The following is a 16,227-nucleotide window of genomic DNA, read 5'->3' on the forward strand; positions in this document are numbered from 1 at the left end:
TGCACAAAGGCCCACACTGAACACAATGCGTGGTCTGCTTGCGGTGAGATACAAGAATGACCCTATGATCTCTCTATACATGGTCTGATTTACATGGGAACCAGGTTTATCCATGTCTAGACAGGTAGCTGTGGCAATAGGGGTGTCGATGACTTTTGATGCTTCCATGTCAAACCTTTTCAGCAATTCCTTGATGTACTTCTGCTGACTTATCAATGTTCCCTTCTGAGATTTCTTCACTTGAAGTCCTAGAAGGAAATTTAATTCTCCCATCATACTCATTTCGAACTCACTCCCCGTGAGTTTTGCAAATTCTTCACAAAGAGAGTCAACTGTGGCTCCAAAGATGATATCATCAACATATACCTGAACAATGAGCAGGTTCCTCCCTCGTTTCTTCAGAAAAAGGAGTGTTGTCAATTTTTCCCCTTGTAAATCCATTTTCTAGAAGAAATTTTGACAACCTTTCATACCAAGCCAGAGGAGCCTGCTTTAGCCCGTACAATGCCTTGTCTAGTTTGAACACATGCTCAGGATGCTCGTGGCACTCAAAACCAGGAGGTTGCTTGATATAGACTTCTTCTTTCAGATAGCCATTTAGAAATGTACTTTTGACATCCATTTGGAACAGTTTGAACTCCATATGAGATGCAAAAGCAATAAGAATTCTAATGGCTTCCATTCGAGCAACTGATCAAATGTTTCATCATAATCGATCCATTCTTCCTGATTGTAGCCTTGAACTACAAGCCTTGCCTTATTTCTTATTGTATTTCCAAACTCATCAAGTTTATTCCTTAATACCCAACTGATTCCTATGATTGTTTGATCTACAGGTCGAGGGACCAGGTGCCACACCTTGCTTCTTTCAAATTGATGCATCTCCTCTTGCATGGTTGTGATCCAGTCTGCATCTTTCAAAGCTTCTTTGATGTTTTTGGGCTCTATTTGAGAAAGAAAGGCTGAAAAGGCAAGTGAGTTTCTTGCTTTTGATCTAGTTTGAACTCCTGAGTCAAGAGGGGTGATTATGTTGTCAAGAGGATGTGAGCTTTTGTGCTTCCAATTTGGTACCTGAATCTCATTGGTGGAGGGCCCATGTATGTCTGACTGAGGTTCTTGGGCGCTTCTTACTTCAGCAAGTGGAGTACTTTTGATTGCATCAACAACTTTATTTTCAGCTTCAGTTTTTGTGATTGAGGAACCGAGTTCCTCTATGTCAGCTGGAGATTCATCTGTGCCATTGTCATTTGAATCCTTGACCTGACTCATCATGTCAATTTTTCCATTTGCCATGTCAATGATTTCACCAGGGACAGATAAGGGTTCTCCATCTTGATAAACATGTCTATCTTTCTCACATGAGAGGTGAGATTCATCAAAGATCTCATGTATACTTCCTTAACACATTGAGTCCTATTATTGTACACTTTGTAAGCTTTGCTTTGTGATAAGTATCCCAAAAAAATTCCTTCATCACTTTTGGCATCGAATTTTCCAAGAGCTTCCTTTCCATTGTTGTGAACAAAGCATTTACACCCAAAAGTCCTTAGATGTGTCAGCTTGGGCTTCCTTCCATTCAGCAGTTCATATGTAGTTTTGTTCGGAAGGGACCTGATCATGCACCTGTTCACCAAATAGCAGGCAGTGTTGACAGCTTCTGCCTAGAAATTCTTTGCAATCTCACTGTCAATCAACATTGTTCTTGTTATGTCTTCAAGAGTTCTATTCTTCCTCTCCACAACAACATTTTGTTGAGGTGTTCTTGGTGCTGAGAAATTATGAGTGATACCATTTTTGGTACAGAACTCATCAAATTTGGCATTGTCAAACTTTGTCCCATGATCAGACCTGATGTTAGCTACCTTAATACCCATCTTCACTTGGATCTTCTTGACAAAAGCAACAAACACTTCAAAGGTTTCATCCTTGGTCCTGAGAAACAGAGTCCAAGTGAATCTGGAGTAGTCATCAACTATCACAAAGATGTACTTCTTTCCTCTTCTGTTTGGCACCCTCATCGATCCACGTAGATCCATGTGAAGGAGATCAAGTGGCCTTGAGGTGTTGACTTCCTTTTTAGGCTTGAATGAGGATCTGACTTGCTTGCCTTTTACACATGTGTCACACACTTTGTGATCCTTGAAGCTTGCCTTAGACATACCACAAACTAGGTCCTTCCTGACCAATTTGTTCAGCAATGTGAAGCTTGCATGACCCAGTCTCCTGTGCCATAGTTCAGCATCATCATCTACGGCACTTAGACAGCTGAGATCACCATTCTTCAGAGACTCAAAATCAGCAACATAGATATTTTTGTATCTTTTTGCTACTAGAACCACCTCACCGGTCACTAGGTTTGTGACTGTACAAATTTTTTACACAAATTCCACCTTGTTTCCTTTGTCACAGACCTGGGAAATACTTAGCAAGCTATACCTCAACCCGTTCACATAGTACACATTTTCGATTAAGTGTGAGAGAGACTTCCCAATCCTTCCAACTCCCAGAATGTATCCTTTCTTTCCATTTCCAAAGGATACACTCCCTCCTTGCAGGGTCTTAAGTGAAAGGAAATCGTTTGTACTTCCAGTCATATGCTTTGAGTAGCCACTATCCATACACCATTGTATGATGCTTCCTTTCGCTGTTCCCTGCACAAAAAGATAAGGAGTTAGACTTAGGAACCCAAACTAGTTTGGGTCCCTTATAATGAGGAAAGGGGTAAATGAGGGATCTTTTGGTCTATGCAGGCATCATGCGTTTTTTATATGAGGGACCAGGTTCTCTACCAGTAGTTACTTTTTCAGTAAAAGATTTGTTTTTCTGCTATGACTGAAGTCTAGTCTTACAATTTTCTTTAAAGTGCCCATTGTTAATACAGTGAGTGCAAAGCCAATTGTCAGGTACAGTAACGTACTTGCTATGAGGGTTGTATGGAATCTTTTCACTTTGAAACCCAATCCCTTGCATGTTTCCCCCATTATTGGTGTACATGGCAGTGATAGCATCAGAGGATCATGTCCACTTGAGTGATTTTTCAAGATCACTTTTCACTCTACCTAGTTCTTCCTGAAGTTGTTTATTTTTCTCAAGCTCAGCACACAGACTAGACTTCACTAAATTTAACTCACTTTCAAGCTTAATGTGTGCCTTACTTGCAACTTCCTTTCCCTTTTGAGAATTTTCAGACCTACTCTCCATTTTAGGTTCCCCAATTATTTCCTTCAAGTCCACTACCACCACTAATAGGTCATCTCTCTCATGCTCAATGTTAGCAACTCTCTCAACTAAGATTATTTTTTTCTTTTCTTACACACTCAATGGTCTCTTTTAGGTCTACCACAACGACCATCAGATCATCTCTTTCATGTTCTATATGTGTAAATTTTTCATCTAAGATATCCTTTTCTTTCTTCAGGTTCTCAATTATTTCCTTTAAATCAACAACAACGATTACTAAGTCATCTCTGGTTTGTTCTTCTTCTCCTAACTCCATAGTTAAAGCATCTTTATCATTTATAAGACTGTGATAAGCATCAATTAACACATTTTCCAAAGACATGAGTTTTTTAGGAGAATAAGATTTCAGATTTCTCTGAACTTCCAGAAAATTTACCTCATCATTATCGTCATCTTCATCATCATCAGACTGAGCCATCAACGCAAAGATTGAGTCATACTTAGTTGCTTCACTTTCCACTGCCATTATTCAACTATCACCATGATCATTTTGTTCTTCAGATTCGCTGGAGGAGTCTCCCCATGCAGCAAGAGCTTGCTTTACAACATTGTCAGCGACATTCTTTCTCTTGAAGCATTTGTCAGGAACCGGGTTCCTCTTGGCTGCTTTGTCAACGTTGTTTTTGTACTAATATTGCTTTAGGAGAGAGCACTCCTTGATGAAGTGTCCTGGCTTTCCACATTTATGACAGAGGTCATAATTGTTTGGCTTGCTAGAACTTCCCCTTTTTGGAATGCCTCCATTCCTGCGAACCATCTTCTCGAATCTTCTTGTCAAGTAAGCCATATCACCATTCTCACCACTTGAATCATTGCTTTCTGTCTTGAGGACCAGGTTCTTATCCCTTTTGGGTTCTCTTCTTTCATTGTCCTACTTCTTCTTCATTTCATATGTTTTCAGATTGCCAATAAGTTCATCTATGGTCAGTGTCTGCTAGTCCTTCGCCTCTGTAATGGCGTTCACTTTGCTTTCCCAAGTACTGGGCAGTGCACTAAGGATTTTCCTGACAAGCTTGTTTCTTGGAATAGTTTCACCAAGAGAGTGAAGCTCATTAATTACGGAGGTGAAGTGAGTATGCATATCTTGGATGGATTCATCATCTTTCATCCTGAAGAGCTCGTATTCAGTTGTGAGCATGTCGATCTTGGATTGCTTAACCTGTGTTGTTCTTTCATGAGCTGTCTGAAGAGCCTCCCAGATTTCTCCTGCTGATTGGCATGCCGATATCCTGTTATATTCATTAGGACCAATTCCACAAACAAGAATTTTCTTTGCTCGAAAGTTCTTTTCTATGGCCTTTTGATCAGCGTCATTGAATTCCTTCCTCGTCTTGGGAATGGCTACAACCGGGTCGCCAAGATTCTTGGTGGGAACAAAGGGTTCGTCACATATGACATCCCGTAGCTCAGAATCTCCAGCCATGATGAAGTCGTGATACCTAGTTTTTCACTATCCATAATACTGTCCATTGAACCTAGGTGGTCTATAAGTAGACTCGCCTTCTTCGAAGTTTGGAGGAGCAGCCATGAGGAACCTTTCTAGGTGTTAACCTGATAGAAAGAACCCGTTCTAATACTAATTGATATAATATAAGGATCCAGCAAACTCTATAGAGAACCAGGTTCTCTATCAGTTCCACTAGAACACACGCACACTGCAATAAGTAGATGACAAGAGGATTTTTACGTGAAAAATTCCCAGCTCAACGGGATTAAAAACCACGACCTACCCTTGTAGGATTTCAACTTCACTACTGAGCAACTTTTAGATTACAACCTCTGCAACCTAGGAATTAATCTCTTAATCCCTCACTAACTTGTAATGCTCTATTATAAGCCACTTTATAATAACTCTATTACAAAGACTTTACAACTCGACTAACTCTAGTCAAGACTCAAACACAAAGGTTTAAGGTTTACAAAGGGTTTCCTATAGAATACTTCTAAACAAGCTAAGTAGGAATTACAATTGAAGAGCTATTACAAAGTTATAACTCAACTAAGGACATACAATGACTTGTTGTGGGGAACTGATCCGTAGTAATGTTGTTCTTTGTTCTTGATGCACTTGAGAATTGATTGCTTGATGATAAATGACCGTGTGAGAGCTTCAATGATTTCTCTAAGTGAACAAGTGATATTTTATCTCTGGTTTAATGTTGATATAACATTGATGACATCACTTGAATGATGTAAGCAACTTTGGGACAAGGTCCTTCCCAATGGAGGTGACTGCTGCACTGTGTTGTACTATTGTGTGTGCAGTCAGTCACTTTCCAGCAGTGGAGAGTTAACTTGGTACAATCAGCAGGGAAACTGAAGACCATTTGTTCCCTTATTGATTTTTTAACTTCTGAGGTACTGACGAACATCTCCAGCTTAAGTCTGGATGTTTTCATGCTCTTGGGAATGTGAACCAATGTAGATCAGGTTCCTTATCTAGTTCTTGACAGTAAGTGTTTTAGATTATCAAAACATAAAGCAAGGTACTTGTAACCTATCAACTATGTTAGCAGGACTATTAGCGAGGCCGGAACTGGATACTCTCATCAATTACTAAGCGCCTCTAGGAAGTTAAAACCGTACTTTCAATGTCACACCATATGCGTCGTAACCACATACCCATTGAGGAATGTAATGTATAAACCCGAGCTCTTAGGACGATTGGCCAAATGTGCCGTAAAGATCAGTGGCTACGACATCGAATATCGGCCTCTGAATGCCATTAAGTCTCAAATGTTGGCAGACTTTGTGGCCAACTTTATGCTGGCCCTAATATCCGAGATCGAAAGAGAGGTTTTGTTGAACTTGGGAACTTCTTCGGGAATTTGGACCCTCTTTACGGACGACGCCTCGAACGTAAAGGAGTCCGAATATGGAATTGTATTGAAACCAACTGCAGGAAATGTAGTTAGACAATCCATTAGGACTATGAAATTAACTAACAATGAGGCCGAGTATTAGGTCATGATTGCAGGTCTCGAACTAGCCAAAAGCTTGGGGGTGAAGATGATCGAAGCTAAGTGCGACTCCCTCCTTCTACTGAACGAAGTTAATGAGACGTTCGAAGTTAGAGAGGAACGAATGCAAAGATACGTGGATAAACTGCAGGTAACGTTATATCGTTTCAAAGAGTGGACTCTACAACATGTGCCTCGGGATCAAAACAGCGAGGCCAATGCCCTTACTAACTTTGGATCATCGGTCAATAACGATGAGTTCAACTCGGGGGCGGTCGTACAACTCATGAGATCGGTAGTGGAAGAAGGTCACGCCGAGATAAACTCAACAAGCCTAACTTAGGACTGGAGAAACAAATATATAGAATATCTAAAGACCGAAAAACTACCTTCGGACCCTAAGGAATCAAGTACTTTGCGTACGAAGGCGGCCTTGTTCAACATGTCCGAAGACGGTACACTATTCCTGAGAACGTTTGATGGGCCACTCGCAATATATCTGGGGCCCGGAGACACCGAGTATGTTCTGAGGAAAATCCACGAAGGCACCTGCGGTAATCATTCGGGCACCAAATCATTAGTTCAGAAAATAATCAGATCCGGCTACTATTGGATCGACATGGAAAAGGATGCAAAGGAGTTCGTACGAAAATGAGACGGTTGTCAAAGGCATGCTCCGATGATTCATCAGTCCGGGGAGCTGCTATATTCGGTCTTGTTGCCCTGGCCGTTCATGAAATAGGGATGGACATCGTCGGCCCACTTCCATGGGCACCCGGTAAGGCTCAATTTATATTAATTATGACTGACTATTTTTCTAAATGGGTGGAAGCCTAGGCCTTTGGGACCACATAGTATGTCGGTTTAGAATGCCGGCCGAGATCATGTATGACAATGGGAAACAAATCTTCGGCAGCAAAGTAAGCAAGTTTCTCGAAGATCAAAACAATCATGTCAACACCCTATCACCCTAGTGGGAACGGGCAAGCGGAGTCCACGAACAAAACCATACTCCAAAACCTCAGAAAGAGATTGACCGACGCCAAAGAAAAATGGAAAGAAATCTTTCCCGAAGTCCTATGGGCTTACCGTACGACGTCGAAGTCTAGTACCGGGGCCACCCCATTCTCGTTGGTTTATGGCACTGAAGCTCTAAAATCGGTCGAAGTCAGAGAACCGAGTCTCAGGTTCCGATATGCAACCGAAGAATCAAACAACGAGACCATAAATACGAGCCTGGACCTGTTAGATGAAAGGCGTGAAGCCGCCTTCGTCCGTATGGCTGCCCTAAAATAACGGATCGAGAGGTATTACAATCGAAGAGCCAACCTTCGACACTTCAATATCGGGGACTTAGTGTTGAAGAAGGTCATATTAAACACCCGAAATCCGACCGAAGGGAAGCTGGGCCCGAATTGGGAATGTCTGTATCAAATTATCGAGATCACCGGAAAAGGGTCGTACAAACTCTGAGCAATAAACGGTCAGCGACTACTGAACAACTAGAACATAACTCACTTGAAACGATATTACTGCTAAGGTACGACCCTGTTTACTTCTTTTATTTATATACATTTTAGACTAACGCTTGCAGGTAACCTTCGAAGAACGATACAATTTTTTAGGCCTGAAAGCACGCGTTGCACTGTTTTTTCCTTGAACCGGTTTTGTCCCAAATAGGTTTTTCGGCAAGGTTTTTAGCGAGACAACATCGGATCGTGCTAACTTAGAATCGAAGATCGGTTGTCAACAGTATCCGAGGCATCTATATGATCAACCTCGAACACTGAGGGGCATCACCCTCGGATAATGATTTTGTTAAGGAAAGAAACCTTATGCTCGAATAGTCTAGGCTCGATCGATAGGATATACTGTAAGGTCCAAACGGTCGAATGAACCGTGCCCACATAGACCGTCTGAGCATGGACACAAAGCTTGAACATATGTGTAACTTTTTATATTACGCACAAAATTGAAAGGAAGTTTCTACCTTGCGGATAAATATTTTTCCCCTTGAAAGTTTTTCTTTCTTACATTTGATCCCCAAAAGACATCGAGCCCAAGGGCCAGCTCACTCGGGGACTGCTGTCCAAAGCAAGTCCGGACATCCGAGGATAATAAATTTTGGGGGCACAAAGCTTATTTATTAGTATTCGAACTTTAAAGGCTACGGCTACCCAATTCGTGAATGGTTATCTCGGTTAAGCCCAGATGACTCGGGGTAACAAGCCCATTGCGCAACAACCAAACTAAAAAGGTTACGACCATATTAAAATGATTTGGAGACATCCGAGACCCGTAACAAAAAATAAGGCCTTCAAAATTTCTAAATCGGTTCAAAAGGCTATCCTCGACAAATTATCATCTAAACAGTTCTAAGTATTTTGGGGAAAGCTTCCGTTCATACCGAGCCCCCACGAATCACCCCCGAGTCTTAAACAAAATAATATCGAGAGCAAGGCATGTTCGAACCTCCGAACAAGACCTAATTATTGCGTGCTAAGGCATTCTTCACAATCATAAAGAAAAAAGTGAAAAGAAACAAGCTTAAAAACTGTCGAAGGGAAAAAGAGCCTTATATATATATATAAAAATATCTTTACAAAGACCAGATGGCCTCGACAAAAAGGTACAAAAGTAAAAAAACAAGGAAAAAACTACAAGTCATTTAAACGACTTGGTCTCCACCAGAGCCCGCCTCATCAACGGGACCATCGGAGTCTTCTCCGCCCCCTGATTCGTCCGAACCCTCAGAGTCTTCTTTGTCCTCAAGATATGCCAACTTCTTGGTCTCGGCCTCAAGCCCCATAGCATTTTCAACCTCGGTCGACAAATCAAAACCCCGAGCATGAATTTCTTCGAGGGCCTCCCTTCGAGACTGCCACTTCACGTACTCGACAATATCTTTCAGGCAGTCCTAGGCTGCCTCAACATCGGCTTTATACTGGGCCACCATCTCGCTGGCATCGTCTTTGGTTACTTCAACCACCGACTTGTCCGTCTTAAGCTCCTTGGCAAGGGTCTCTCGATCGGAAACAACCGAGCTTAGTTGAGACCGGAGCTCATCAATCTTTTGGGACCGTGCCTCAGCCTTCTCCCTCGTCGCTCAAAGTTGGGCCTCCGCCGAGGTCAACTGCACCTGGGCAGTCTCCTTTTTCGAGGCCAGGCGGTCCATCCTGCCACTTCACTCTTCGACCTTGATCTTGATTGCATCCAACTCGGCTCGGAGTTGGTCGATAGGATCAATCTTTTGTTGGACCTGCGGGTTTCGACCATTAGTCACCGTGTCTAGCTCACCGTCACTAACTTCAAAGATTTTTACCTGCTCAACCAGGTCAGCGTGTTCATTCCGAGCCGCTTCCAACTCAGCTCGAAGGCTCTTAGCCTCTCATTTACGCTGTTCACTGAGAAGTTTGTACGTGTCTATCTTCTTAGTATGCTCTCTGACTTTGGCTTCGAGTTGGTTCATCTCATCCCGATACTGGAGGAAAGTTTGATGGTAAATCACCGAGGCCTACAAATACGAAGAAAAATATTATGATTATCAATGAATTAGTTCAAGTATAAGAGCAGAAATTGAAATCATCAAGAGTTATCTAGATTTACCCGGTTCAGTGCCTGCTGTGCTTAGTTGAACAAGCAGAGCGCGTCCACCTCGTTAATTTTGGCCTGGTCTTCTTCGGTCACCAGGCACCGGAGATAACTGGCCACCCCTATGGGGGCGGAAAGAACCCGTGCATCCCTCAGAATGGTGATGAAAATGGACCGCTTCTGATCAGGATCCACACTCGGGGCAAGGAACCGGTTGATCGGTTTCGGGCTTGAGTTAGGCCCACCTGCCCCCGGTACCTCTATGTCACCCAACCCGGTGACGTCTTCCATTGCGGTGGAATCCACACCATAAAAAATGCAGCGTAGGGGGTCGTTCGCTCTGTGGGCCCTCTCGTTGGGGCTCTCTTTCACCGTTTGGGCCTCATTGAACATGGACTCAATAAACGAGGATGACTCGGTGATTTCTATCACATTGAGTTCCTCCTTTGGGGCACTGTCTGCATCCCGAGAAACCTAGGCCCTGGTCTCCTCATCAACCTCCCCGGTTTGAGGCAGATCGGCCTTACGGATATCTGGTTCAGAGCCCTCTACTTTTCGAGCTGCGACGGCTCGCGGGACACCAGAACAAAAGGTTCTTCTTCTTCTTCGGATTCATCCCTCAGCCGATAGAGCGAATCCGAAGCTCGCGTTCGGGCGTTGGTGTGTTCTTTTGACTTGCGCACTAGCCTTCTCCTTTTTTTCTTTTTCTCCGAGCTCGGGGAACTCGGAGCCCTCTTCCTTTTCTTCTCTTCGGCTTGTCTCGGAGCAGGGGACTTATCACGCCCCAAACTCAAGGAGCGCGACCGACACTCAACCGAGAGAAGCCGACTGAGCAAGCCTATTAGACTTCTTTCTACCCATACTCATCCATGAATAAAGAGGAGATGTACTCCATTAATCAATCACTGAAAAGATTTTATTAACAACTTCCTTTTCATTCCCATTAGTAGCTTCATTCATAATTTCCAAAACATTACGAGTTTATAGAATTAATGAAAAACATAATTTCCAAGTACCAACATTTCTAGTTCAATTCCCAACATCAACCATAACCCACAACCTGTCTACTGAGCCTTTAAGTACAATAGAAGAGTAATATGAAAATGCCGACAACAAGGCCCCAGCTATACCTCAAAACACAGTACATGAGAAACAAAAGATACATGACCCCGAAATGAAGTGGGGCTCACCAAATCAGCTGAAAAGAGTGTACTGCTATCACTGATCAATGTCATCTGCTGAAGAACCACCTATATCCATTAAAGATGTAGCGCCCCGGCAAAATGGACGTTAGTACTGTCGAATAGCACTAGTATGTATAGCTAAAAATTCTCTTTCAAAATAGAATGCCCATATAAGAAAAGGCAACACATAGAAATAGCAAGTCACAATCAACAATATCCAAACGTCCAGTTATAACATAATAATTTTCAAAATACGAACTTCATATATAATTTTGGTTGGGAGATCATTATCACCGATATACCACCGTCTTTGTTAGTACGGAGTCCGATCACGCCCGATCGGCTAGGCCATCTCCCCACGAACAATGTGGTTTGACATGTGATGCGAAAGAAAGTTGTTACCAAGAGTAGTACCACTATATGCGCAATATGGCGTCTAATCTCCACCTGATCAGCTAGGCCGCCTTCCTACATATGCCGTGTGGACTGACTTTTCCAATCCACAAAGGTTCTAGTTTCATCCCAATTAAGGGGAATAATATCACAATTTCCAAAGGTTCCAATTTCATCCCAAATAAGGGAAATAATCCCAATCCACCCCTACACCGGCACATGTAGTTTCAAGTGTGGGCGTTATGACCCACCCTTCCTCGGTATTGCTAATGGTGCTCCCAAAAATAGTTTTGATTTGATTTGCAAACAGAAATATCATAAATACAATTGTACTCACCTCAACATCTTTCACATTGTATGAATTCTCATTAGTATTTCTAGTCATTCACAACGACAATATTTCCTTGGCTCATTAGGCCATTCACAAGATTCTTTATTCCTGCCACGATGGCCGTATTTTATATTCCACACTTTCACCTCTTTCAATTTCAAAGATCACCATCAAGTATCAACATATAGGATATTTCAGAAATCATATACTTCAAATCCATTGGAAATGGAAACTTCAAACACAAATGGTTTCTTCCCAAAGAATGAGGCATACCAACAAACAATAGAAACACACATGAAAAATCATAAACAGTCAATACACCATTTACTCTTGCAATACTCTTCCCCAGAAATGACAATGTACAATTTCAACACATGAGTATATAGAACTCGAATCACATTGGATATATTTATAAATTAAAGCATTAGTTAAAGCAGCCACTAATGGGCATGAATTTAGTACAAAAGCTTTTAGACAATTCTATCTTCGAAGTCATTTTTAAACAATTGAGTCGAGGCTCATTTCACATTCTTTATCACATCTTCTCAAATCATTTGCATTACTAAACACAATCATAACTTAAATTCTTGGCACGTTGGCCACACTCTATATCCCCAATTAACTTATTTCACTTCCAACCATCTTTATAGATTATCAACAATAAGACATTTCCAAATCAAGACTTTAGGTACACATATGAGCAATCAAGAGTCTTAAGAATATGGAGATTTTCTCACACAATTTGGCATACTATCTTTTATTGAAACACGACTCAAAGCCATAACCTTTTAATATGCAACCTATACTTTGAAACTTACGGAAACATTATGGAATTCAATTCCAAGAGAGAAAATTTAGCTAACATACCTCAATCGAGCTTCCTTAACTCTAGAATGATCCAGAATTCTTAGCAATCCCGATCTATTTTGAGACATAACAAAATTGAACCATAGTTAGGAAGATATTCATGGTCTCAGCTCATTTGAGCATTTTATCAAACACTAGGTATGCAAATTTAACCACAAGGCTCTTTTACAAGATTTCCTTCACTCAACAACCCAATCCTTACTTATTTCAGCTCAACAATCTTCCCACAATTCTTATTGGTACATGCATGTATAAATAATAATCTCATACCCATGAATCATACTCCTAATCAACTATCTTCTACCCAAATTCGAAATTGAAAATTAGGGTATGGAACCTTACCTCTTAGATGAAGAACTTGTGGGTTTCCTTGTTAATCTTCCAAGATTTGAGCAAGACTTGATGAATAATTAGTCTAGGGTTTTCTTCTCTCTCTAAAACACTCTCCCTTCTCTCTAAAATATCAGAATTTTGCTAAAAATTGACCCAAAGCGAGTATTTAACGAAGTAGGGTCGGGTTTTAAAAACCCAAAAATGGAGCTCCGGAACAGGTTCTGCGGTCGCATATGCGACCGCATAATGATCGCATAATTACAGACCAAAACGATCAAAAAGTTGTCCGTGTATGCAGTCACTATGCGGTCGCATAGCCGACCGCATAATTGCCCCCAGACTGGCCCTTCTCCTGCTCACTTCTGCGGCCATTATGCGGCCCGCAGAGTGATTATGCGGTCGCATAATGGACCGCATAAACGCACTTTTCTCCAAAAAATTTCCTATACTTTCCGGTGCATTATTTAACCTAAAAAGTCTGAACCGCGGTACCATCCTCAAACATGTAAGCCTACTCCGGCACCACAAAACTTTGAATTCACTTGCGAAATTTACGGGGCTTTACACTGAAATACTTCAAAAATTTTCGGGGTGTTACAGGACTCGACAGGAAAGTCCTCGCCACTGACTGGAGGCCTCATCTCGACATCCTTAGATAAACCTGCAAAAAGAAGTAAAGGGAGCAAGGGCATAATGTTAAAAGGAGAATCCTAATACTACTTACTCGGGAAAGAAGTCTCACCATGGGAACGAGCCTCCCAATGGCCCTTTGAGAGGTTGCTCCACGAGCGCTCTGAGTAGGGCATCTGTGATACGATACCTTCGACCCACTCCTTGAGTTGAGGGACAACATTTGGGAACCGAGCGATGGCTGCACCACCACAAAGCACTGATAAGGAAAAGAGAACTAAGTATAAAATCGACATTCGAATGTAAGTTATACTTACGTGATGTATTCCACTTCTCTGGGAATAGCCTGCACTCAGCTCGGATCAAGTCCGAAGTCCTCACTCGGACAAAACGACCTTGCCAGCCCCGATTCCGGTCCTCATCAATACTTGAGAACAAGGCTTTACTGGCCCGATGCACAAGCTTTATCAGCCCCCCCTCCCCTCCCCGAAAGATTCGGGGACTGTATAAGCGAAGAAGATGGTCGATGGTGAACGAGCACATATCGATTTTGTTCACAAAGAACCGCAGGAGTATCACGATCCTCCAGAGCGATGGATGAATTGGCCTAGGCACACGTTGTACCTTCTGCAGAAATCTAAAATGATCGGGTCCTTCGGGCCCAATGTAAAGGGATAAGTGTAACCACTTTGGTATCCCTCAACATAGGTGGTAATGCCTTGATCGGGGTCGGGGACCACTATGTCTTTATCGGCCCAGTTTCAGTCTTTTTGGACCGTAGGGAGGACCTTTTCGGTAATCGAGCAGATGTATCTCGATACCTCCCAACACCGGCCCTGTATGGAGGAAGGCTTTTCAACCTTGAAATCGACGTTGACCGAGCATCCCCCGGGGATGAACATTTTCAAAGGGGGTTCAAGTACTGGTTAATCGACGACCGCACGCGGAACGGTCTCCTCGGCCTCAGTAACCGGTCGCAAAGTAGAATGAGCTTCTTTCTGGGGAATGATTTTTAAAGTCTTTGCCATTTCTTTAGAAAATGGAGGAAAATCTAAGAAAGGTGAAGAAAGGAAGTTGAAGAATTAGACTTGTTGGCTTGAGATGAAGATGGGTAAAAATTCTTGCAACGGACCTCGAATAACTGGGGTAAATTTGCTAAAGAGTACTTAAATCTTAAAGGTACGAGGGTAGAAGGTTTGGATATAAAGTTAAAATGTACAAAGGAGGTTATAGTAGTTCAGAGGCGTTTCGCATCCAGGGACGGTCGACCGGCGGCTGACATGCATTTAATGCCATTATGACTTGACCGACGAGACGTTTTGGTTGTTTTGTTGTTTCTGTCACGGTGTATCGAAGTAAGAATCGGAAGCTCATGTCGTTTCTCGTCGTTTACTCTCCGAAAAACGAGGAGACTATTTGTATACGGGTAAAATCGAGCTCATGGTGCATCCTAACCTCCAATAAAATAAGCGAGGCTCGAGACATGAAAACAATAGACCGAAATCAACCTAAAGTCCCACCGGGCCAGAACCCGGGGGCATGACGCCTGCCTTCGAGAATATCGAGGCCATGATCCCGGAATCGGTCCTAGCCTCGAACGACTTCAAAAAACATTGTCAGACAATCCAGCACAGCCAACAGAAGGCCGAAATATCAGTGACCGACCGAGTGTTACGGCGGGGATCTCGGCACGTATCGATAAGGAACCGGCAATCAGTGAATCAGAAGATTTTTTTATCTTTTATAGAGTTGTATCTAAAATAGGAGTCTCGTACTATATAAAAGGGGTCTCATAATTCATGAAAGGTATGGTAACATACAGCCAAAAGCAATATATTATTAATTTCTCTGTCTCTAGCTCTTGCTCTTTTTCATCTGTACCGGTCGTGGTGAGCCCGGCTCAAGAGTGACTATTTCACTAAGGCTGAAATTATCCAATTCGTGTGGTTTGAATTTATTGTATCCCTATTTGTTCAATAGTAACTTAATTTATCGCTTTGTATCAAGTTAATCCGCATATCCTTAAAATCACTTATAAATTTAATTGTTATCCGATTTTGAGGGTAAACAGTAAGCACATAGTAATAGATTACATACAATTTACAATAGGCATGTCGATTTTAAATTGTGAGTTCGCTTCTGTAAAATAATTACAGTGTAAATTACATACAGTTCGTCCCTTAAGTTTCCTAGTTTCAGCTGCCGTTACTTCAGAAACATTTTAAACTGTTCTTTTATTGCAATTTACATAAACTGGCAGCCCTATATTTGACATGCATTATTTAGTTCTAAGTCTCTCTTTGAAAGAAATTAATAAAGTTAATATGAACCTTCAAAACTCAAAATTAAAATAGCTCATAAACAATCTTAATCCGTGGCATTATTTTATTTGATGTCGTTTTTTTTCACATGGGCTACTTCTTCTCATGACAGGTTGTTCACCAAAATCAGTGAATTATTCATCCTATCCTTTAAGAGATAGAGATTGCTATTTCTAGATAGTGCGCCAAATAGCTGGCGTTGTTTATTTTTTCTAGCCGATATATATAAATTATATGTATATTATACATAATATATATATCCGTCAGCTTATTTTAATTTAAGAAGTGAGGTGTGCAGCTATGTGAGTTAATTCTTCTACTATTATATACAAGGGTGTTATTAGCTGACCAAATAAGAAGAAAAAGATTGCCTAATT

The 16,227-nt window shown here is 41.7% G+C and overlaps 1 protein-coding gene across 1 annotated transcript; it reads right to left on the reverse strand.

Moving 5' to 3' along the window:
* Positions 1-4,174: 4,174 nt before the first annotated feature.
* Positions 4,175-4,663, reverse strand: LOC142178238 (uncharacterized). The gene has a single exon (XM_075247562.1). It carries the CDS (start codon positions 4,661-4,663, stop codon positions 4,175-4,177), a length of 489 nt encoding a protein of 162 aa, XP_075103663.1.
* Between the last annotated feature and the right edge of the window lie 11,564 nt (positions 4,664-16,227).

This window comes from Nicotiana tabacum, chromosome 24 (assembly GCF_000715075.1).
Source record: "Nicotiana tabacum cultivar K326 chromosome 24, ASM71507v2, whole genome shotgun sequence".
NCBI lineage: Eukaryota > Viridiplantae > Streptophyta > Magnoliopsida > Solanales > Solanaceae > Nicotiana > Nicotiana tabacum.